Source organism: Triturus cristatus, chromosome 2_2 (genome assembly GCF_964204655.1).
Source record: "Triturus cristatus chromosome 2_2, aTriCri1.1, whole genome shotgun sequence".
Taxonomy (NCBI): domain Eukaryota; kingdom Metazoa; phylum Chordata; class Amphibia; order Caudata; family Salamandridae; genus Triturus; species Triturus cristatus.
In genome coordinates, this window is record NC_140582.1 from 1,059,082,350 (window position 1) to 1,059,108,648 (window position 26,299).

At 47.5% G+C, this 26,299-nt stretch overlaps 1 protein-coding gene across 1 annotated transcript in view; it reads left to right on the forward strand.

Moving 5' to 3' along the window:
• LETM1 (leucine zipper and EF-hand containing transmembrane protein 1) overlaps window positions 1-26,299 on the forward strand; it is a 567,062-nt gene that overhangs the window by 338,364 nt on the left and 202,399 nt on the right. The window contains exon 7 of the mRNA XM_085642560.1: window positions 19,618-19,737. Coding sequence (XP_085498686.1) covers window positions 19,618-19,737 — 120 coding nt within the window. The remainder of the gene's footprint in view (window positions 1-19,617; window positions 19,738-26,299) is intronic.

The following is a 26,299-nucleotide window of genomic DNA, read 5'->3' on the forward strand; positions in this document are numbered from 1 at the left end:
AGGGGAGTCTCCCCATTTTGTGGAGGCGGGATCTGATCATTTATGCCCAGTGGAGGATTTCAAACGGAATCAGGCAGCCTTGATTTAATGGCCTCATCCCTTGGGTGCTTAAAGGCAGCTTCCCAATCTACGTCTTGTAATTCTCCCAGGGTAGATACCTAGCGTGCCTTCAGACCTTTCAAGTTGTCTGGAACGTTGTTTATGAGGGTCTTATATGTCCGGGAAATGGCCTTCTCTGCTATTTGCCCTTGAAGGAGTCTTCCCTCTAGTGGTGCATACTCAGATGTGTTCGTTTTATCTACTCTCTCAGCGTTCCAAGCGTGCTGCAATTTCAGATATTTGTATATTTGACTGCCACATAATTGGAAGTCTCGCTGCAAGGTGACGAATGTGATCAGGGTGCCGGTCGCATAATTTGGATATTCCGATAGTGCCCCAAGCTTTAAATCCCTTCAATTTCCCTATTTCTGGGAGGCTGACGCCTTCCCATAATGGGGTTTATCTCGTGACTTTCCTATCCCATCCCATTTGTTTCTCTGCAACCTTCCACGACTCCACTGTCCTTTGGGAGGCCGGTAGAAAGTGTCTGGACCCCTTACCCACTTATGAGTAGTGTAGTGCATGCATGTCTCAAATTGACACCGTTCCAGTGCCAATTCCGGGTGCGTCCCTGGCAAGTATCCCCACTCATTATTTACTATCAGATGTGCTGCGCGGTAGTAAGACTTTGTTAGGGAGAGCAAATCCCCCATTATATTATTTGCGGTAGAGTATCTGGAGCACTATCCTTGGTTGCCCTCTGCTCCACAGAAGTGTGCGTACCTCCTTGTCTATTGCCCCAAACAATTCCTGCCGGAATCTTGTATTGTGAGTTTTGTAGGATATACAGTAGCTTGGGGAGTGTAATCATCTTGTACATTGCTGCTCTGCCTAATAATGTTAGGGGCAGCTGTTGCCACCTTTCAACGTCCATATGAAGGTCTGCTACTACCCTCCGTATGTTGTGGGTAAGTCTCAATGGGACATGTGTAGATATGTAAATGCCTAGGTATTTGAACCCTTCAGTGGTCACTTGTAAGTCCCTGGGAAGCTCCCACATATCTATTTGGCCTCCTACCGGATATAAAAATTATTTGTCCCAGTTAATTTTATATCCTGCATGTTTTCTGTAGTCTCTGAGTACATGGAAGAGAATAAGTAGCGTGGAGGAGGGGTTGGTGATGTATAGGAGAATATCCGCTTAGAGTGAGATGCATTCTTCGCCCCTGTCCGATGTGACTCCCTTCACCCTTGGGTGGGCTTTAACTAAACATGCTATAGGCTCCAAATTCAGGGCAAATAGTAATGGGACCAGTGAGCACCACTGGCTAGTGTTGCGCTCTGTTGGGAACCCAGCCGACATCGTACTATTGACCCACACTTTTGCCTGTGGTGACTTGTTACGCAGCTTGATCCAGACCAGGAATGTAGGTCCGAACCTCTTCCATGTCTGCTACATGAACTGCCAATATTCAGCATAGAATGCCTTTTCGGCGTCGAGTGATAGCAGTAAGTGTGGTTCAACTCTGTCTTTGATCATGTTAAGCCAGTTTGCTAGTCCAAACCTCGTTGCTCTTTTGGGCAAGAATCCCGATTGGTCTGCATGTATGAGGGAGGTGATGACTGGTGCCAGTCTTCTGGCTAGGATAGTGGCTAGTATCTTAACCTCCACATTTAGGAAATCGATCTGGGATCGCATGTAATACAAGCTCGAAATTAGGGGCGGAGCTAGCCGCGCTGGAAGATGGCCGCTTCCTAAGCGCGCTCCTCCGGCCGCAAATGCAATCCTGAAAATATCCTGCACATACGGAGCCCGTGACGCCTCCGATCCCTGAGGACTCATCTCCTGACCTGGGTGGCTTCGTGCGTACCTCACTACAGGGCCCTGAAACAGTCCATAACTAACGGAACTCAGCCACCAGTGGAGAGGCCTGCGGCCGAGACCTGAGCAGTGGCCTTGCGTGTGGGACTGCCTGCGACGTAACGCACGCACGCTGGCAAGGATCTTGCCGCTGTCTCGTGCGTCTGCAAGCCTGCACGGCGGGTCGCCGAAATTCGAGCCCGGGGGCCTGCTGACGATTGCTGACTGAGGCAGAACGGCGACTGACACGAGTGAGGCCCGTCGGATCCCGTGTTTATTCGGGAACTGTGGGCACTCTCGACGCTCTACGTCTCCTGGCCAGACGGGGGCTGACAGAGTTCTGACCGCGTGGGTCTTAATCGGAGGCCTCCCCATCGCTACAAACCGGGGGAAAATTGCATCGAGATCACCGGGGAAGACGCTGCTGGGACCCGCGGGCTGGGGGGTGCGCTAACCTGCTGGGCCGGGAGACCCTGGGGATTGGCACCGTCGGCGGGCTGGAGGCTTGGAGGACGAGGGCACGCACCAGAAGACACCCAAGAGGCGGCGGCGAGACACAAACGACATCGGAGGCTCGGTGATCTCGCACAGTCACCAATTTGGCTGTGCCTCGTGGGGGGGATCCCGCACCATCCAGGCTGCTGGGGTGGCACTACTCTACCCCTGAACTCACCTGCAGTACCACGCCACCACGAGACGGATAACGGCCTGTTACACGGAGCTAACCAACCACTAGCTTGCGCCTGCGGCAGATCGCCTCGGTGACCCCGCACAGAAAACCGGGCCACTATAGTGGGGACATCGGCGTGCACTGAGGCTGCAGGCAGGGGGACCCTGACCACGGGCTTTCCACAGTATCCATAGCCATAACTGGAACACGCTGGGGCCTATCGGTGTCTGCTGACTCCTCACATCCTATATGGCATTGTCTCCCTGGGAGAGCAGAGTGGGGCAGCCTCTGCCCTATCACGGCCTATCACTCCATGGGCAAACCTGACAGAAACCAGCCCAAGCTAAATTTTGATCAATCAAAAATAAACGGCAGATCGAGGCCAAGCAGACCAGCCTGAACCACCGCAGGCGGGATCAATGGGAGTGATGCCACAGCCGGTGAAGTGCATACCATGTTCTCAAAGATACAGGCCGCTCTTGCAAAAATAGAAGGTAAACTCAACTCTCTCACCTACAGAGTGGACCGCATGGTAGAGCGCCTAGACCGGCACACAGAGCAGATCGACATGGCATAGTGCCGCATAGCCGAGGCCGAAGACTCCCATACACAAATGGAGGACAGGCAGGGAAAGATGGTCAAACATTTGTCAGTACTAATGGCTAGGGCCGAAGATGCTGAGGCGCGGTCCCGCCAAAATAACATCCGCCTGGTAGGGGTGGCGGAGACAACCAACACAGGCCCCATGGAAAGGTATGTGGAAAACCTGCTTATAACTCTGCTGGGCCGAGAAACCTTTTCAGAAGTTTATCATTGTGAGGGCGCACAGGTCCCCAGCTCCGCCACCGCCGACGGGTGCCAGACCGAGACCAATAATAGCCAAGCTCCTAAATTACAGGGACAGGGATGCTGCCCTGCGCAAGGCCTGTGAACTATGCAACTTGAGGCATGAGGGAATGGACATCTCACTATACCCAGACTTCACACAACTTGTCCAGGAGGCAAGGAAAAAATTTGTGCCTGTAAAGCAAAAACTTTGCGACATTAACATTCCCTATGCGATGTTATACCGGGCCAGGTTGCGGGTGACGGATGGTGGGAAATCCAAGATTTACAGCGATCCCAAGGAAGTGCAAAAATTCCTGCAACAGAAAGGGACCCAGAGCGTGCGCTGGTGTTCTCCCAGAGGAAGCCCGGATGAACAGGCGACCACATCAGGCGTGGAATAACCGGAGAACCACCCAGGAGCCAAATATTAGTTCCAAACTACGGCAAGACACAAAACTGAGCAGAACATGTGTGACAAAACTGTTGACAACACACACTGGCACTCAACGGGCACATGGGGCTCTATCAAGATGAGCAGGTTCAGCGGGTGATGGATACGGCACCACACGGGCCGGCGTCCTGACACGCGCTCCAGTTGAAGACAGCTTGCACGCATGCCTGATGGATATAGCGAAGTAGACCTTATGGGCTAGGGGGTTGCAGCTGCATAGACTTCTGCGATAGTATGAATACTGTATCACAATAAGGGGATTAATGTAGATCTACCCATGGAACTAGTGGAATCCCCTGATGCCAGGGGGCTCTCTTATGGACTCCGTTGTGCCTTACTCTTTTGCCTTTTCAGGACGGCCACCCATGTGATCTTTACCACGGGGCAATCAGGGCAGGGGAGTGGGAGGGGGGGGGGGGATTACATTCTGAAAAACTGGTCAGAGATTACACAGCAGTTCAAGGTTTATGCATATAGGGAGCATACCAGGAGAAACTTGCAAGGCCTAACGAGGAAAACTGACACCTATGACTAACAACCTGAAGCACACTAGACCCCTAGCCTTCTGACCTGGAATGTGAGGGGCCTCAGAAACCCACAGAAAATTCGGAAGGTACTAGCATACTTAGATCGCCACAGGGTAGATGTAGCCTGTCTACAGGAGGCACACCTTACTACCATCACAGAGGGGAGGGCGGGCCCTAGATGGGCAGGGTATCGCATAGCGTTAGAGCACATGCCCAGGACATTGTCAGACCACGCGCCTGTCCGCCTCGCGCTTGCCATCCCCACACATAGCCCATGTCAATTCACCAGGCGACTCCAACAGAGTGCCCTACTAGATCAGGTTTATCGTGCTGAGCTGACCCAGGCAATTGAGGAGTTTTTTGCTTTAAATACGGGGACTGCGAGTAGTGCAAAAACACTCTTGGAGGCCTTTAAGGTCACGATCAGGGGGTCACTGCATAGGTAAGCATGTGGGTATCCTGAAGGATATCCAGCAGCAACTCTCAATGGCAGAACAAGATATCCAACGACTTGAAGCATTTGTAGCCATGCAAAACCCTACAATATTAGCAGACATCCGGAAAAATATTGACACATATAATGAACGGGCCGCGGATTAGCTGAAATACATCTCGCGCAAATATACGGCACACACTTATGGAGAAGGGGGGCGTCCAGGAAGGGCGTTATCACACAGAATTCGCCCCACACACATGGCATCCTACATCACGCAGATCATGAATGCACACGGCCCCCTGGCATATGACACGCCAACGATCTTAGGCAGCTTCACTGAATACTACACCTGCCTTTACTCCACGCAATCAACCACGTCCCCACCCGAAATTGACCAATATCTCGACTACTTTGCATTAGCATGGTTATCGGACAACCACCGTGAATACCTAGGCCACCACATTACGCATGATGAGATTGTTGAGGCAATAAATTCACTCCCAAACAACAAGGTGCCTGGCACAGACGGGCTCCCAGGGGAATTCTACAAAGAATTTAGAGACATCCTGATCCCACACCTGGCAGAGATGTACGAAGAATCCTATGAGGACGGTGTCCTTCCGCCCACACTGCGAGAGGCGATGCTAATAGCCCTCCCTAAACCAGATAAAGACTTAACCGACTGCAGATCATACCGCCCACTATCCCTGATAAATATTGATGTCAAAATTTTAGCTAAAATTATCTAGACACGTATACAGCTACTGATCCGCAATCTGGTACTGCCGGACCAGGCATGTTTCATACCGACCAGATCTACAACCCAAAACCTCTGCGCTACTTTCACTATGTTCCATCCGTTGCACCCCGACCTGCCGCGACCTTACTAGACGCGGCGAAGGCCTTCGACTCTATGGAGTGGGTGTTCATGTTCACAGTTCTTGGGCTTTCCGGAGCCCTTCCTGCGGTGGATTGCACTCCTTTACACAGAGCCCAGCGCTCGTATCAGAATCAACGGGAATACTTCCACCCCGATCAACATCAGCTGTGGAACAAGGCAGGGGTGCCCGCTTTCGTCACTTCTTTTTATGTTAGCGCTAGAGCTCCTGGCCTGTAAGATCCGCCAACTACATCCGGAATCTGCCTTGCAATTCCACCTCCACCCCATTGGCAGATCTCTTTATGCAGACGATATGATTCTTTACACACGCCACCCGGACTCGTATTTGAATTCGCTCATTAGCAAATACATTCGATTTGAACACTACTCTGGACTGGGAATCAGTTGGGACAAATCAATGGTTATACCACTCACGCCCGCCACAACTCAACCTGCTTTGGAATTTCCGCTACAATGGCATACTGATTCAGTAAAATACCTAGGTATATGGGTACACCGTGATCCGGAAACAGTGATTAGAGAGAACTACGGGAGGGCCATAACGAAACTGGAGGAACAAGTGGATAGCTGGATAAGACTGCCACTCTCTCTGGCGGATAGGATCGCTATACAGAAGATGATAATTCTACCAAAGTTTTTATATTTATTTATGAATATCCCGCTATGGCTTGCAGAAGCCTTTTTTGCCAAATTGAGATCAGCCATGCTCTGCTCACATGGGCTGGGAAACAGAACCAAACCATATCACCAAGGGGGGTTTGGGGCACCGGACCTTCAACTATATTTTTACTGCGCACAAGCACAGCACGCCCGCTACTGGCTATAGCCACACACGCACATACCCCACCTAGCAGTAGAACAAGAAAGTGCTCTTCCCTCCCCACTGATAGCTTATATATCTGACCCGAAAAAGCACACTCCAAGAGACACAATACACCCTGTGGTCTGCACGTCGAGAGCATGGTACACGCTTGCACACCGGGCACAGAAACTCCCAATATATGCCTCTGCATTACCCATAGCTCACCATCCGCGACTCAGTTACCCAAGAGAAGAAATGCTCACATTGCTGGAAGACATGGGCCTCACTGAAATGTGCTACATTTTCCCACACAACCGATTCATCCCACAAGACGAGCCATCTCTTAGCTCGCACCGTAGTCCGCTGCAGGTATTTGCCTATTTACGGCTGCGCATGGCTATCAAGGAATTATTCCCCACATTCCTGAGAGAGCCACCCCAGCTCCATGCCCTAGAACTACTACTAAAGGCACCTACGCGGCAGGGTCTGGTTACGTGTCTGTACAACGCATCTCTGGGAGAACAAATCCAGATTCAGAATACATCGATCAAAAAGTGTGAGGAGACGTTGGGTGTCAATATAGATGAAGGAGATTGGGAGTATAGCTGTACTCAGTTGCACCTACTGACCTCCAACTGTAACCTTCGCAACAATCATTTTAAATATTTGTACCAAATATACTATTCCCCCGCCAAACTACACAAATACGGTCTTCGTGCAGATAATTGTCAAAGATGCGGCGCTGCAAACGCAGACTTTCTGAACATGGCATGGGCATGCCCCCCACTTCAAGCCTACTGGCAAGAAGTTACTGACGCTCTTACGTCCATGATGTCCGCAAACATGCTTGTTGGGAACTCACAGGTTGAGGTTGGCCAAGAGACGAAAGCTGCTAGCAGTGACTCTGCTCCTGGCTAAGCGCAGAGTAGCAATTAGATGAGGTGATAAGCGCCCACCACGTTTTAAAGAATGTGTCACAGATATGACATACTGCAAGGAGACGCTGGAGACATATGCAGAAGAGATCCCGCAGGCCTCCAGATCTTGGGATTTCTGGGAAGCTTTTATCCAATATCTCAGTCTCCCACCTGAAGATGCTGTAGGGTCCCCAAATGGGTCTCCTGAAACCTGTGCATGATCTATGTCAAAATAGTTGTTTACGGTCAAGCGAGGATGGGGTGAAATGCGATGCTATGGGACAATACATGAACTCTTCCTACTTGCGCTGGGTGGGCCATGTTGTTTCTATACATCTTTCATATCTCTCAGGAGGCTGAATTATGTGACCGTATGTATTTTTCCTTTGCTGACAAGAAAAAATAAAAGTAGTAATAAAAAAAAAAATACAAGCTCAAAATTAACTTTTCTCGGGTTTATCACTGTGGCCTTGGTCAACTTTTACAATGCTAAATCGTGGGCACTGTTATTAGCACGTTGACAGATCAAAATAATTATATCAGTAGATTTTATGCGAGAGCCTTCTTGATTCAACCAGCAATTTGTTTAAATGTCTTGTGGTAGATAGATTACACATGGACCATAGTAGGGAGAGGACAGAATTAAATGCTATCCCAAATAATAATCTAATCCTTTCCCTGGGTAAACTGGTCTGCTCTAAAACTTCACATATTTTACCAATTTCTACGGGTAGGGGTTGTGCCTCAATAATTGTTTTATTTTTTTATTTGTTTTATTTCGGCTCCCCTCTTCATGCTTTATGCTCTTCACAGTCCGTTTAGTGGCCATAACCCAGTTTCTCTTTCCTCAAGTGGGCTGAGTTCTCCAGTTAGTTGTTTACCAGTGTAGGAAAGTAAGATCTGCTTTCATGGTTACCCCCACTTTTTGCTTGTTGGCAGTATGTTTTTGACTTAGTTTGACTGGGATCCTGTTAATCAGGATCTCAACCACTGTGCTTTCTCCCCTAAATTGACTGGTAAGCATTTTTGTACCTCCGCAATTGGCTACTGGTGTACCCTTAGTCCCTAGTATATGGTTCTAAGGTACCCAGGGCATAGGTACACCAGGTGTCAGCCATGGGCTGCAGCATGTATTATGCCATCCATGGGAATCCCCTTAAACTGTGACTACAGGCCTGCCATTGAAGCCATTTGTGAGTTGGTGCTTGCATCTCTCATGACAAATAATGTTTTCTTATATCTGGGGTCACTACACTTAACACCTATGCCACCCCTATGACAGGCTCTTCAGTCCTGAGGGCAGGGTGCTTGGTTATTAGTGTGAGGGTGCCCCTTCATGAGCACAACACCCCTACAAACCCTGTAGTCAATTCTCCAAGCTTTGTAAATGCGGTCAGTCATTTTAATACATATAGTGGACATCAGTCATTACGAGATGTCGACTATATAGTGGCTGCACCGAACCTGGTCATGTTTGGTATCAAACATGTTGGAATCATACTCTTGATGCAGATTTCAGTGTTGGAAGTATGATTCCATATACTGGGGGCACCCTTGGGGTACCCCCCTGTACTCCTGGTAAAAGCCTTTCACGGTCTGCCAGCAAGCTAGTGCTGCTCTTGACCACAGACTCTATTCTGCCCTCCTGCTGTTGCGCCACGCTCAAGCAGGGAAAGGTAGAACAATAGGTTTCATCTCACAGGGAGGTGGGAACACCTCCTAGATAGGACTTTGTCTGTTGGGCTGGGGTGGGGTTGCTTGCCAGCGCCATCACACTGCTTTGAAGGGCACATTTGGTGCCCTCCTTGGATACTCTAGTTTGAGGCGGTTCAGGGAGCCCTTGGCTCCCATTATGGCACAAAAATGGTCAAAGGATATGGGAGTATCTTCCCCTCTGTCCAGGCCCTCCTCTGGGAGGGACCCCTTATTTGTTCCAACCCTTTACTTAGGATACTTAAGGGCTTGCCTATGGGTAGGTCCATAGATTTGTCGTGGGTTGAGACTCAAGCCTGAAACTACCTCGCTCTTTGAACATCTGGACAATTAGACTTCGTAAGATTTTGATTGGAACCGAGACGGCACTAAGGAAGACTCCTACTGCTCCTGGTCTTGCTGTTCTTCAAGTCTTCTTCATCAGCTGTCTGTGCTTTTTCCAGGTTCTTCAACAGACCTGTTGGTATCAAGGAAACCTGAAGAAATCTCCCTTGGAGTGAAGGAGTCACTCCCCTGCATCTTCAGGCACCGCAACAAAGCTGAACGGTCTGCTGGTCCTGTAGTCCTATGGACTTCCGAGGCCCAGCAACACAGGTGGTGGTTCTGCAGCTCCCCAGAGGCCTGACTTGTCTTCTCTGCAATTTTTAGGCCAGTATCTCTTGTCAGAAGAGCTGGTACGGTACCCCTGTGCACTGGTCGACTTTCCGTTGCCAATGCTTGTTGATCTTCGGGCTACAAGAAGCTCCAGCATCTCTTCACTTCAAGATCAGCGTCCTCACCGCATCCTCTGCACCGTGGGCCTTCATCTTTGGTGAGCTGCTAGAGGTCCTCTTGCGACTCCTATGCCTGTGGCCTGTGGGTCCTCCTGAGGTCTTCTACTGCTTTAGTGGGCTCACCTGCTTGTTTGGGGTCTTCTCTGACCTCCTGCTGTTGTTGAGTCCCTTGGACCTTGCTGGTCCCAACATTGCTCCTTTTTGTCTCCACGCCAGTTGGGCTACCAAGGCTTGTTGGTGCTCCCTCCGGGCACCGACCACCTAGTCACCGACACCTGACCTGGGACAGCTCGTGTACAGCTCCTAGTCTTCCTCAGCGTCACCTGGTCCTCACAGCTGCAGCGACAAGGTCACTGTCGACTCCTCTGCACCTCCTGACATCAGTGGACATTAATCTTCTATGCCTCCTGGTCACCATCTAGTGGCATAGACTCTCTCCCCTCTGCTTGCAGGTATTTTACTTCCAGAAATCCACCCTTGGTTTTGACCGGACTTCACTTTCTTCTCCAGAGGCATTTTCTTCCAAGTCTTCCATTGTCGTCTGACATCTCTTTACCCCTATGCACCTCGCTTCCCTGATGTAAGTAACCTGGTTCCCAGGGCATCCACGGGTGGGGTGGCTCTCTAACCTTTCGCCCTGCAAGGGAATTCTTCGGGGTCTTCCAGAAAGGGTCCGTCTGCAAAACTGCAACCACAACTTCTCCGTTGACTTCCATTGGGCTCGCTGTTGTGTTTCCACTCTGCACACAACCTCAGTGGGGTTCCTGGGTACTTACCTTGGGTAGTTCCTTGTGTCCCTGGCTCCTCTGGACTTTCTGGTCCAAGTCCTGTTCTTCCTTGCAGTTCACATGCCACTTTTTTAGTTTATGGTTTGGTCTTCCCCTATAGACTACTGTATTTTGTGCTACTTGCCTAATTGCATTTGAAGTATTCTGGTGTATTGTGTTGATATCTCCGGGTAGGAGATATACCAATGTGATAGTGAGTGTTGTGTAATAAATATGTGGTGGCGTACAGCTGGACAATGTCCATGTGTAAAGCAAGGCTGATTGCGTACACACCAAAGTAAGGTGCTGTCTTTACTTGTACTTGCTTGCACTTAGTCGTCCCAAGATATATCTTTAAGGATGGTTTTGTGCTTTTTGAGTTACAATTTGTAAAGCCTCCGACAAGCTATGATGGTCTTCCCATCACTAGGTACACACTCACTGTGTGGTCTGTGTGATAAGCACTAATGGAAAACCCCTCAACTCCCAACCCTGTGCAGACCCCCAACATGGGAAAACTCAAACATAGAATCAAAAGACCTTTATATGGGAATTCTACTTTTCTCTCACATACACCAACTAAGGGACCAATGCAAAGGTCGGGGGGGGACCATGAAGGAGCCAATCCACACTCTCAGAGAGTAGTAGAGTAAGTTAAACTAAGGTTAGTTAGAAACTAGGGCAAGCAAGTTAGACTCATTTCTTCGCCGTAATGATTAAATGATAGATAAATCAGAAAATGAATCCTCAATCAGAATCCCTTGTGAGTGGCTGACCGAACGCAGCTGTACTCCCCCGGCCTTGTCCCAGATCACCTGCAGTGCCAATAGGATAGTAGTCTCCAGGCAAGAGCTAAACACAGTGTGGGTCTGCAGGTGCTCCTCCAGCGAATCTCTGCTTTCAGAATTAGGCAGTCCCAATAGGCGGCTCATTCTGGGTAGCGTCTATGGGGTTATATCAGAGTATCCGCTATTTGCGGGAGAACATTGGGGAGAACTAAGAAGCCCGTGCTGCTTGCCGACACAAGAGTCCACCTCAGAAAGATTTTCGTCTTCAGGACCAGACTGTGGGGAGCGTCGCTCCACCCACCAGGTGATCGCTGTGGACAGGACCAGAGTTTGGTCCTCTTTCACCTGCGCCAGTGTGGGTGGCGTTCAGCTGAACAGTCCCACGCCCCGCTGCCCTTTTGCCTGTTTCCTTGTCTGGGACCTTCTGCTGGTGGCTTCCCCGACGGTGAAGTCAGGGTGTCTGTGTCATAACGGCACTGCTTCACCCATTTAATGGCATCTGTGTGTTCCATAAAGAAGTAGTTGGTGTCACCGGCCATGACTTTTAGTATTGTCAGAAAGAGCAGAGAATACTGAAGGCCAACTTGTCTGAGTTTCCATTTCTCTCTCAGGAATGAGGTCTTGCGACGCTGTACCGCCACTGTGTAGTTGGTAAACAGATCTATTCTTGCATTTTCATACATGATCAGGCTAGCTGAGCAGAGCGCCTGGAGGATGGCTTCCTTAACCCGGTAGTTCAATATTCTGACCACCACCAGCCTGGAGGGAGACCCATAGGTGGTTTGCGGGCTGGAATTCGGTGGGCACGCTCAATGAGGAAGTATGGCGATAATGTGGTATCCTCGAAGAAATGCACTAGGTCCGACCCCTCTGCCCCCTCCGGGAAGCCTACGATACATATGTTGCGATAAGACCACTCCTTGGAGTCTTCCAACCCTTCCTGTTGGAGTGCCTAGCGTCAGGGCGGTACCCGCAGTCTTTGCAAGGCGGCTGTCTGTGGGGTGGCCTTACTCAGCCGCACTCACTTCACTCCGTCAGAAGCACTCCCAGGACGTCCTCAAGTAGGTGTAGTCGACGTCTTCATGAGCCAGGAGGGTGCTATAGGCACCGGTGTGCATTGGTGACAGACCTCAACCTTGTCAGAACCCTCCTCACTCCGTTGTAGGAGAGCCCAACGAGAGGGGAACAAGCAGTCCATCCTCTACCATAGATCAGGGGGGACACTGGCTAGCCATGCGGAAATGCACCACTCTCCCTGCCATGCAGCTCTACCCCTCCCCTCACAGTCGGTATCAGCAGCCTATTGGCAATACAGCACAGTCCACCAGTTTCTGGGACAGTGGCCCCAGGGGGCTCCAGGAAGTAGCTGGTCTCTGTCAGGTATACCACATAGAGCTGCCCAGGTCTGCACCCCTCCCGTGGCTCAGTAAAGGACAATCATCTGTGGCTGTGCCCATCATGTTTGCCCCTATATCGAGCACCCAATGGCCTACTTCTCCAGAGGCTGGTGCGCGTGCCACCATGCACTCTGCTCCAGAGTGTCCATGGAGTGGGAAACGTGGGCACCAAATCAGCCCCCACCCAATCTGAATAACCTGTACCTTGAGGGGTGGGGGCGCCCGCAGTAATTCGCTGGTTCTTACCTTCCAAAGCGCTCTCGCAGCCTACTCCCAGTGCTAAGTCAGCGTCCACCAGGCCCCCAAGATCTCGCTGTGCAGCTGTCGGAGGAAGCGGGTACTCACCACGGCCGCTCCTGGAGTAGGTTTTCAGGCCTGGGGTCAGCCCATATCAGAGCCAGGGCGGGCTACCGATTCCAGCTTACCAGTCTGCTGGCATAGCTGCCAAGGTTTTCAATTGCTGTGTGCAAAATTTTCATAATTTCAGTGTAATTATGAGTGAAATTTCAACGACTGAGTGACACTTTTTCACCAGCAAAATCAAGCAATGAAATCCATGGTAACAGATGAACATGAGAAATGACATCCATTTGAGCACGAAGAGGGTCTAAAACGATCTTGAAATGGGTGCAAAGCACCTGAAATGGAAAGGCACTATTCTACTGCCACTTTGTAAGCTGATCCTGCTGTGAAACAATTGTGTAACCACACTCTAGTCACATCTTACATGATTTTACAACAGTTCTGACCTCTGTCTGCAGCTGCTTGCAGAACCTTCAACCATTTACAGCATTGTAAATGTGCCAGACCATGTTTGGCTACACAACACCTTATTGCAATTTAGATTTGCAAACCATCTCCTTTTTATTTTAAACAGTACCATATTACATGACCTCTCTCCTAACACAAAAATCACCGAACTCTGTAGTGCTTGCCACACCTGTAATGGCAAAAGACATACAATTCATGGACGGAATGCAGAACAAATCCAAACATTCATCCCCAGTCAAGAGACCTGGGTTAAATCCATCATTCTTTTTCTCACCATGCCACCCCAGTTTAGACCTGGCCATATGCAAATCAGTCTTAACCCTGTGCCTCATGGGAACAGTCCAGCCCGAACTGCCAAGCCAGGTCCTCCCTGGACCAGAAACGAGCATCCTAGATCGGTTTCGGGATTTCAACCCTCTTCAGCCAGGACAGCTTGATTCCAATGGCACAGTGAGCCCAGGACCCACGTCTCGGCATACCTGGCACACTTAGGGCGAGAAAGCAAAAGACACACAATTGATGGACGGAATGCAGAACAAATCAAAACATTCACCCCCAGTCAAGAGATCTGGGTTAAATCCATCATTCTTTTGCTCACCATGCCACCCCAGTTTAGACCTGGCCATATGCAAATCAGTCTTGACCCTGTGCCTCATGGGAACAGTCGTTTTTACACCTGTAATAGGCCACTCTGCTGAGAAAATGCTGCCTTGGGCTGACGCTGTTCTAGTAGTATGTAAACTGGGACAGGGTGTTAGAATTATCAATGATTTTACACGGTCAGTGAATGAATCATCCGCTCCTTCCCTTTCAACAATAATATAATTCTGCACCTACATACTCTCTTTAGAATTACAATTTTACTTGAAATTGTTTTATGTCAATTGGCGAGAATGCAACATCTGATTCTAACCTTTTCACTGCTATGACTGCATAATGCCAGCATCACATAAATGCAAGGAGCCGCTCGGCGCCTTGAAATCCACCTTTATTGCCATTTGTAGAATAGAAGCAGTGATTTTTCCAGTGACCAACAAGAACGCAGTGCAGAGAGAGTGACTGCACGCACTCACTACTTCCTGTCCTCTGTCTTCCATCTCACTCCATGTGGACGTACAGTCTCTTTCTGTTAGCTCCTGGAACAATGTGGAATTCCTATAGCCCGACGCCCGGGACATATTGTTTGGGGTCAAGGGCAACAAGTTTCCATGTGTATTTTGTCCGTGGGACAAGTAGACCCAACCCCCTACATCAAACCCTTTGACTGCCACTTTACAGTATCACATTATGGATCAGGGAAAGGCATTGCCTGCAGTTAAGGTAATATTTGTGTCCATGTGTTAACGCTGTTCAAACTTGTATTTATGGTTCATTAAGGGAAAACCTTTATTATAAGGGTGAGCGCTCTAAGTACATGTTGTAAGCTCAGACTGTACTACGGACAGTGATTCCAGTATAAAAATGTGTACACAGTTTCAATGTTTAGCAATATGAGGCTATTCATACGGCTCCCAGAATGCTCTGATTAGATGCTATATGCAGAAGCTTGAAAACAAGATTGATTATTATTTGCCTTAAAAATAAAGTAAATGTATAACAGCGACCAGAGGGTTGAGGCAATAGCAGTTCGAACCCTTATGTGTTTTATGTTTTAAAAATAGTGTTGACAAAAAAATGAAAAAACATTTCGCTAAACTACTGTAGCCTTTTAACTACCGTTTTCCTGCAGCATCATTTAGTAAAGTGTGTTGATGTATTCTAGTATTTCCCCAAAAATATTCATAATTGAATATCAGTGTAACCAGTTTTAATAAGATTATGGGAGAAACAAATAAACAAGCATTGGTAAAGGCAATAGGTCAGCCTTTTGGTTTTGTCAATGCGTGACTTGTTTTGGCATGTTTTTTTGTAAAACCTTATTGGTGTGGAAGCTGCTGCGAGCCCTCATCATTATAACAAACATTGGCAAAAGTTGTTTTGGTCTCAAAAAGCACACACTGCCACAGTAGTTCCTGGCACTGAACAAAACAACTGTGTGTCGATTATCCTCCTTGTGAAAGAACAGAATGCTGTCACTCACAGTGAAGCTAGCCGACAGACAGAGAGAGACAGAATTTTAATAAACACAAAATGTCATGGGTAATGCCAGACCTAATTAGGGGCCCAGTTATTAAATAATGTCTCTAAAGTGCACTCATGTCCTTGCAATAGGTGCAGATATACAGCTTTCTTGAATTCACAAGACTTTATAGAAGTAGGCCTAGAAATAGTACTCCTAGAAAATATTTGTGAACTGCATTTTAGCATGAGCAAATATGCAGGTGTAGATTTGCTCATGCGAAAAGTGTTTGCTAGTTCACTTTCCCTCCAACCACTTTTTTCCCAACCGTAGAAGAACTTTTAGGTCTGTCATTGTCAGGAGTAAATTTCCAACCTTTCTCAGTATGGGAAAAGATTAGAGAAGAGCTGGTAAAAAAAACCTTAAAACATGCAAGTTAGTAGGTTTTCACAGACTCAAAAGGACATTCCGACCCTGGAAGCGATGCTTATCTTCAGCGCCAGTATGTAAATCTGCGGAAATTTGACAGCATATGGGAATTGCTAGTATTCAACCCTACTATGGAAAGAGCCCTGGCATAGTCAGAGAGACTATTTCGGAGCTCTCATGTAACGAGATTGCTGCCATAATTTGTCACCGCATTACATGGCACAAAAGGGACAAGTGGATTTTGTTACAGGACAAGTAGATTTATAAAGCAACCTGCCCCATGGACAAGTAGATATTTTATTAAATTCCACACCCCTGCTGTTTGCATTTTTTAGGTCGAGCCTGAGCCAGCGTGCAAGCGCTGCTCTGGATGATCTGCAGTCGTTCAGTACGGGAGAGAAGCCCCGCTCACTCCCCTGCCCGTATTTTTAATTGGCTTGTGTTATTGTCCACTGTAAACTGTGTTTTTTCATTGGTCAATAGGCTTAGTAGTCCCTCCTTACTACTGCATTGTCTCATTTTGAAACCTCCCATGAGGACACCCCCCATTACATGTTTTACTCGGTAGGCTTAATTACAGCCTCTGAGCACTATTTTCTCAAATAGCTTTGTCCTGTCGCAGGCAGGACACGCTCTCTTCTAATGCTTTTTAAAAAAAAATCTTTATAGCACGGGCGCCGAACACAGTTGCAATGCAATAGGTCTCTATTTGCGAGGGTTTGAGATATTGGCATTGTAAATGACAATGCCTTTTATTTATCTGTTTTAAAAACAACACATAAATATAGCTCAAACTCTCAGAAAAAGTGAGACCAATTGCATTGCAAATGCTTATTTTTTTAGCTGGAACTGACACAAGCTGACTCTTCGACAGAAAAGTAAAGAGGAAAAGGGTTATGTGAGCTGCAGTGGGGAACAAACACTGCTGACAGCTGCTCTGCTCGGGGCTGCTCAGGCAGTTCTGTGTTCGAGTCAGTCCAGAAGTCAGGAGACCTCAACAGGTCAGGAAGAAGTAGAAGTTACGCTGAGTGAGCTAGTCCATGTTGGACTGAGCTTTACCTTTAAAGACCGCACTCACCGTGACGAGTTGAGCTGATTCCGAGGCTTGTCTGTGTCACACAAGGTCTTCCTAGAGGACTGGCAGAACTTGCTAAAAAAAATATCCTGCCTGGTAAAGCAAGTCAGGCTTCCTCATTCTACTAGTCATCACCAGCACTGTCACTGAAGCCGAGTCGCGTTACTCCCTGCGGACCAGAGGAACACTCTGGTGGCGAGTAGTTCAACAAGAAAAATCAAAGCTCGCTCCTGCCGCCTGTTACTTCGATAAGATGTTGTATTTTTAACATGGTGAATGGACTGGCTTGATTCAATGCAGCCCCCAGGCTGTAGCGGTATGATAATTTATTTTTAAGCGGCTATGAGCATCGAATTTGCCAATAAACTCCAGAGACCAGTGGATGCAGCAGGATCAGTCTCAGGCAGCGGTAAGTGTGCACTCTGCCAGCAGTGTACCTTACCCGCTGCTAATGCAGCACCTCGATCGGTAAGGCTCGTACAGCGCCGTTGGTGTCAGGGAGGCGCTATACATTAGTGGCTAATGTATTTTAGTGCGATGATGCGTACATCACATTAAAATGCGTTAGTCTAATGCCTGATGCGTGGCACTTAGCAGGGCTGCGCTGGTGTAACTTAACTCTCCTCCTCGATGGACCCGTGTCCCTCCACTGGCCAATCATGTTGGCGGAGCCGCCTCCTGCCAGGTCACCACCCGGGGCACTGGCTGGCCCCTTGCTGCGACGGCTTGTTTTCCCAGGCCCTTAGCTGCATGGCACCGCTGTCCCGACTCACACTGGCAGAACTCTCGTGTTTCCAGTGCGCCGCAGCTATGCACCGCTGTCACACCCTGTGAGAGGCGTGGGAGGCCTGAGTGCTGGTTTTCCTCGGGCTCGGCCGATTCCACGTGTTCTTGACCTCTGTGCCTGCCCACACACAAATATGGCCTCCGCTGGCAGAAATAAAGTTTAGAAGGCGCCACCCTTACTCCGTGCCCTGCTCCATTGCTGTGACAGCCTGCAGCGGCATTGATGGCAGTGATCTTTAACAGATCGTTGGTCTTTGGAGCGGAGCTCTCCTACTCCATGTCCGCCATTTGCCCTGGATGGCCACTACCCCTTGCAATTGTCGTCTAATTGTTTCATGGATTAAATAATGAACAATGAAAATCTTCACCTTCGTAGTCCATTTGTCCCCCTTTCTATGAATTTTTGGTCAGCTCGTGACTGTGGTGGGTCGGTCATGATGAGTGATTGGTGTATGATTTACCGGGTTGGAAATGGTGTAAAGTGGGATAGCGATACAGTCTCTCCACTCCAGAGGTGCGTATTATTCAAACAAGGTGAAAAGTAGTCATGGGCAAGAATTCTGCCATTTTTGTGGGTGGGATTGGTCTCATGTTGGGCCAGGTTCAGTATGCTTATAAGGTCAACAGGAATTTGTATATTTTTAGAGGTAGGGATCCATGGGAAGCTGGTGTGTTTTATTACGTTTTGTAATTGTTGGTCAACTGTATCTTAGCTGGGTTATTTTGAGGAGTCAGGTTACCAGGATGTATTTAATGGCATCAGAGACCCGGTAGACATTGAAAAAGCGGCTCATGAAATCAGTTATTGGGATAACTAGTGTGTTTCAGCCAGTGCCGACGCAATGGCTCCATACACACCAAGCGTTTTTATTGTGTATTATGCTTTTTTAGTGGTGACAATGTTTCTGTGGGGCAGGCTGGTAAGAATGATAACCTATTGAAAGGGGAATGCTGTGGTGAGAGTATTTCTGTAGGGCTTCCTGGTGTGAATGAGAACTTACTGCATTTTTGATGACGTAGCGTTTTGAAGGGAAAGTATGGATGTCATTGATTGATCTGATTTTCTAAACTTTGTTGGTTAAGAAGATGCTAATTTCTTGATTGGAATGGCAGCTATCCTGCATCAGGTGTGGTGAATATTTCTATTGCCTAGAAAGTTGATGGTGCAGTTCAGGATGGTGATAGTGTGATGAGTGGTTGTTGTTAAGCGCATGATTTTGGTGATAACTATGGAATTTCTGATCCTTGTCGATCTAAATATGTTTAATCATAGAAGTTGAACGTGTCTCCTTCATTTAGTTTGTATGACCGGTCCTAGATGTAGTAGTAAATAGGACTCCAAAGACGTATGATAAAACCACATGATCTATCAGAGCCAGGTAGAAGATAGTCAGAGTTTCTTGTCATCAGGTCACATTTAAAAAAACAAGGGAGTACTTTGTAATATCAAGTAATCAAGATTAGTTGTCCTACATAAGTTGGCACATGTTTGACAATTTTTTATTAGAGCATAATAGCATCTCGTATGTCTTAATAAATATATGTGCATGTCATAGAATAGAATTTCCATTTCTTTCACATTTATGGAATTACTTCTAAATTTAGCTTATGCTGTGTTTCCATATAGCTGATTGCAGAGGAAGGCGTGGACACTCTCAGTGTAAAGGAGCTTCAAGCAGCATGTCGAGCAAGAGGCATGAGAGCACTGGGTGTTACAGAAGAGCGCCTACGGGAGCAACTTAAGCAGGTATCTCCAACATTCCATAATGTTCTCTGTCTGAAATGTAGATGTTCCTCTGGTATAAGCTTTGCAAAGTAAATATCCGTTTTAAGATTAGATGCTGTTAGTTATCAAGAGCACAAAGCAAGTACAGTCAACATATACTATCAACAAGCCTTTTTTAAAAATCTGTTTCATCACTGTGTTCCTGAATCATTTGCCTCAATATATGGGTGGGCCACATAAAGGATTACAGCAAGAAACCTAGGTGTTAATGCTTCAAATCCTCTGCTTGCTTGGTCAATATCATTTGACACTAATTTGTTATTCTTGTATTATACTATTGTTTCATTGACTTTAATTTTACCTCTTGACCATTCCGACACCAGGTTTCATCCTACTGTCCTCTATGGAATTAGTTCTGTAAGTCAACATATTTTATTGCCACTTTTTGATCTTGTGTAATGTTGTATAAAGCTGTAAAGTTTCCATATTTATAGAGGAAGATTTGACTTATTAGATGCAGTTGACTATTTTTTTAAATTTTTATAAGCTTTTTTAATTTTTTGTAACAAAAACACAGAAGGGGTGTAGTCTCGATCAGAGCAGACAGATGGAACATGTGGTGGAGCTCATATGTACCAATAAGACAATCATCATTTTGGCGTTGTAGATAGCACTTGTCAAAGTGTCTACCAGTATGTTAACGGGTATCTCAGTCCAATATCCCCTCAGCCGTGCTCTTGCTCTCATCCGACACACACTGCCCACTCACCTGCGTGTCAGGATTCAAAAACACATTACAGAACTCCCTCCACGCCCTGAGATCATCCTCCAGTGTAGCATCCCTACGACTGGCTTTCATGTGTGCTTCCTTCGCCAGGGACCACTTATGCACATCTCTAAGCCACGCTTCCACTTCTGGGGTTCGCTTCCCCAACCACGTTATTGCGACTCTTCGCTTTGCCAACACTAGGAGTAATTACAGGCGTTTGTATGCTAGTTTACGCTTTTTGGGTTTCCTAATGTGTCCCAGTATGCAGTGCTATGGCATAATCTCCACTGGTAGTTCTGTTCCCTCCCGCACCAACTCCACCACCGAGCCCAGAATTGGTGTACTCCAGGACACCCCCAGGCTAAATGCAAGGAGTCTGCCCCATTCTTCTGCATGAGGACAATCTACTGGGAGGTCCAGGTCAATGCGGTGCAACCTTACTGGCGTCCTGTACGTCCAGTGTAAGTAGTTATAGTGGATTAATTTAAAGCATGCATTGCAGAATACCCTATGCGTAAATACACATACTACTCTCCATGTCTGGTCATCCAAAGGCTCTGCAAAAAGAACAATTGATGGACAGAATGTAGAACAATGTCATACATTCACCCCCGTACAGAGATCTGGGCCTAAATCCATCGTATTTTTGCTCACCATGCCATTCCAGTTTGAACCCAGCCATATGCAAATCAGTCTTGACCCTGTGCCCAATGTTATGTTAATTATATTTATATAGCACATCGGTTACCCGAGGGTGTCCTGGCACTGGTACCTCACTCTACTGAGATCAAGATTGCAGGGAAGGTGTAGCTGGAAGATTCTAAAAGTTAAATAGCCAAGTTTTAAGTTCTTTCCTGAATGCAAGGAGGTCAGTAGAGTTCCTCAGATTCCAGGGGAGGGCATTTCTTCCCCCCCACCCAACTAGCTTTCTTTGTGAGTGGTACGCCCACTAGTTTGGCTCCTAGTGAGCGCAGAGTTCTTTTGGGAGTGTACCATGGAAACTGGCTAATCAAGAATTCAGGACCCAGGCCATGTAACGCCTTGAAGACCATACGTAGAGACTTGAAGTGCACCCGTTTACTGATAGGCAGCCAGTGTAGTCTTTTAATTTCCTTGGCGAGAGATACAAATTTGGGGGTTCCTGTCACAAGTCGTGCTGCCGCATTTTGCAGGAACTGCAATTTATTTAGGTGCCGCACTTGGATATTCAAGTAGAGCCCATTGCAGTAATCCAGCTGTGATAAAATAAGGGATGCGACGACAGTTCGTAAACTGTCTTCTGGCAGGAAAGGTTTGACCTTTTTAATCAGTTTAAGGGAATGAAAGGTGGCCGAGGTCGTGGCATTTATCTGGTCCACAAAGCTCAGTCTATCATCCCCCATAACACCAAGATTTTAGCCTTCCTCATAGGTTTAGGGAGGGTGCCCAGATCTGAGGGTCACCGGTCCAGAAGTAGGCCTTATTTCTAAACATAAGGATCTCAGTTTTGCCTGAGTTTAATTTCAGCCAATTCTGTGTCATCCAAGATTTGACTGCTTCCATGCAGTCATGAAACTTCTTGCTCATCCCTATTTCTTGTCCCGGCAGCAGTGACACTACAATTTGTGTGTCATCTGCATATGAATTAAGACTGAATCCATAGGATCTGATCGGGGGGCCAAAGGCGCCATATAAATATTAAAGGGGGTAGGGCTAAGGGACAACCCCTGTGGCACTCCACATGGCAAAAAAAAAAAGGCCTAGAGTAGAATTTGCCTAGGGACACAATTTGTGTTCTATCAGTTAAAAAAGCTTTTACGAGCATCAATGCCTTACCCTCAGACTCCACACTCTGACAAACGGTGCATCAGGAGATCACGATGGACCGTGTCGAAGGCTGCGGATAGGTCCAGCATAATAAGGGCCGCCTCACCTCCTTGGTCCTGGGCTTTCCTAATTTCTTCAGTTGATTTTATCAGGGCAGACTCAGTACTGTGCCCTTCTCTAAATCCATACTGAGTAGGGTCCAATAGCTTATTCTCGTAAAGAAATTCACTCAGCTAGGAATTCAATACTTTCTCTACCACTTTCGCTGGCAGTGGGAGGCGAGAGATTGGCCTAAAGTTATTTGGATCCATCGGATCCAGGTTGTGTTTTTTCAGTAATAGGAGTATTGAGGCCATCTTCCAAATGCTAGTGAAGTCTCCTGATTTGAACATGGCATTGAATACTGATGTAAGCGCGGTAGCAATGGGTTCCGGGCTAGATTGGCCACTGGACAGGGGTCGTAAGGAGATTCCGACTTAATTGAGCCCAGAAGCATTTTTGTATCATTTATACAAAGTGGGACAGATTTCTCAAGCATGAGACAAGCACCTATGGCTTGCTTAGCCCCCGTCATCGGATTTCCTATACCTCCTTGCGGGAGTTGGTTGAAGATTGAAAAAATGTTTTGGAAGAACCTAGCAATTTCTTAACTCAGTTCTTGACTTGATTCAATCTTAGGTAGGCTTGGGGTGGCCAGCTTGGATACCGTTTTTATCCAATGGGAACAGTCCAGCCCGAACTGCAAGGCCAGGTCCTCCTTAGACTGGAAATAAGCATCCTAGGACCGGTTTCAGGGTAACACCCATCAACAGCCAGGATAGCTTGACTCCAGTGGCATGGAGAGCACGGGACCCACATCTTGGCATACCCGTCCCACTCGGGGTGACAAATGCAAAAAGAACAATTGATGAACAGAATGCAGAACAATGTTATACATTCACCCCAGTACAGAGATCTGAGCCTAAAGCCATCGTTTTTTTGCTCAACATGCCATTACAGTTTGAACCCAGCCATATGCAAATCAGTCTTGACCCTGTGCCCAATGGGAACAGTCAAGCCCGAACTGCAAGGCCAGGTCCTCCCTGGACTGGAAACAAGCATCCTAGGACTGGTTTCGGGGTTTCACCCCTCATCAGCCAGGATAGCTTGACTCCAGTGGCATGGAGAGCATGGGACCCACGTCTGGGCTTACCTGTCCCACTCGGGGTGACAAATGCAAAAAGAACAATTGATGAACAGGATGCAGAACAATGTCATACATTCACCCGAGTCTAGAGATCTGGGCCTAGATCCATCGTATTTTTGCTCTAACATGCCTGCGTCCCATGCCGCCCGAGTCTTGGGCGAGGGACCTGTTAAGTCAGCCCTCAAGGCATCACACAGAAATGAGGTGTCTACGCCCAGCTCCACGAGTGAGCAGTATGTCTAGCGTGTGTGTCGTCTATGGAATCACAGGGTATGTGGGCCACGTTACCTTAACAAAGTTTGAAAGTCCACCATAATGAAGAAAAGGGCCCGACCCAGCCCAAAATATGCACAGGCCTGCTCATAGGTAATGAAGGATTCGCCCGGGTACAAGTCTGCCAAGTCTTCGCAGCCCCCCTTCCTTCACACCTGGAACGATATATTGTCCATCATTTTCCTCAACGGGGCGAGAATCCATACAGTAAGTTCCAGATGAAATGGTGCACGCTTCAGGATGCACTCCACAAATATCTGTCAGATGCTCCCAGTCTATTTTACCAAGTAGTGCAGGTCATCTGGGGTTCCTGCTCCCTCCATCAGCGCTGCTGGGAGCCTGTGTGACTGGACTCGCTCCCTCAGGAGACTTTTTTTTCCCCAGTTGATGCCATCATCCAGCCACTGGGCAGCGTGCTGCATAGTAAAATAGGTCCAACCTGGGGACTTCCAGTCCCTCCTCCTCATACCGCAGTTTCAATGTGCTCAAAGCCACTCTACTCTGACAACTGACCCAATATATTGACACCAAAACCGAGTTCAGTTGCCGGAACACTTGTGCTGGAATATTGCACAACGAGTTTTGGAGCATGTACAGGAAACACGGGGAGCACCATCTTGGACACTGCTAGTCTGCCCATCAACGAGAGTGGCAGGGTGTTCCAAAAGAGCAACAACATTTGACTAGTTAAGGGTTCATACTCTGCTTGTTTTATAGCTTAATGAGTCTTTAGAGTTGTCAGTTTTGTACTGTGGTTCTATTAGGGGTCTGAATGTGTTGCTGGGGGAAGCAGAAAGTTTGCTATAAAAGTAAATAGTAAATATACAAGTAAACCCTGCAGGATGCTTCCTTCGCACAGTTGGACCCTTTTAATGATTCTGATCTTCATGCAACCCCCGCCCCAGTTTATTTTACCACAGGTTACCACCGGGACATTGGTCAATGAATGTTACAGGTATAGGAGTTCTATCTAATAGAACATTTCTGCTTTCCTGATATGCTACAGTAGTGCAGAATTGGGACTATTCCAAAGTGAATGCTTTCTCCTCCCAGGGCAGGTTCGCTTGGGACTGCCCAAGCATTCTCCTCATTCTGTAACCATGGTTCTCTGATACAAGTTCAAATGGAATGTATATGTGCAACAAGGGCTGTTCATGTGCTGTACTGGTCTCCTTTATTTTGTGTCAAAATGTTTTTATTGAAATATTTTCATGGGTGACAGAACGTTGTAATGTATCAATCTATTCATTAGGCCGATTGTATCCGTATGCTATAGACCGTCTCATCTTTCCCAAAAAACTGAAAAATTGGCTAAGATCGACTTGCACATACATAGTAATTGGGGATCATTACAGGTCGTTAAACTTCCAAACATATATTGTGAGGTACCCTTCTTAAGAAAGATAAATAACACTGTCAAGAAATTATCCAAGTGGACAAAAACATTGCAAATAAACTTGCTTGGAAGGAGACTACAATAGCAGATGACAAAGTACCTTGTTCTTGTAAGGGGGCGGGACAAAAGTGCTCAAGAAGCCCCCCTTCAGGGCAGGGCCTGGACAAGAAGTACCCAATTTATCCTCTGGGTAGGGCAGGCATGCAAAGCCAGGTTAAATCTGAAAGAGGTGAAATGCCCGTAATCTGGACTAGCCGGAGAGCAGGAGGAGACCACCCGAGAGGAACCGTGCTACGGAGCCCCATATATAGTCTACATTTTTTCGCGGATCTATTAATATATCCGACAGGCATTCCAGAGCTATGGCCTGCCACAGCCTAGAGTGCCAGTGGGGGAGTGTAGGGGCATCCGGTTTCTTCCATGCTGCGGCTAGGGTTATCTTGGCTTCCCCTAGACAAAGCCATTACGATCCCTCACCATTTGGCGCTTCAAGGGGGATACTGAAGGCCCAGCAAGACATACTCTGGGTTCTCAGAGATCAGGTAGCCTAGGATTTCCCTGATCTGTGACAGAATTTCCTTCCAGAAAGGTCAGATAGAGGGGCAATGGTAAATTCCCTAGTAGCCCGCAACCCCTCCAACATCTATCCGTGGTGTTTGGTAACAGTTTGTGTAGCATTTCGTGGTAGAGGTACCAATCGTACAAAGTCTTGTAGTGTGCCTTTCGCAGTGCCATAGAGCAGCTATACTTAGTAATATCCCTGTAAAGTATCGCCCACCGCTTCTCCTGTATGGCTATGTCCAATGTGGTTTCCCAAACGTGTATGTATCGGGGGCAGGTAGGGGCCTAATGGAGTGTAATAGCGAGTAGAGAAATGTAATGCAGCCTTTGGAGCTCCCCCCCCAATTCCGTACAAAATTCTCAATAGGGAGAAGATCCCTAGTGGCCGCCATTCGCATCTGTGGTTGCAGCACTCAATGTTTAAGTTGAATATAATTAAATCTCTCAGAAAGTGCTAGAAGGAAATTGAAACAGCAATTTTCAAAAGTCAAGATATCTTCCCCGTGAAACAAATCCGAAACATTTAAGCATCCCCCTTCTAGCCGTTTGTCAAACAGGCCTGAGGAAAATGCTGGAAGAAGTGCTGATTTAT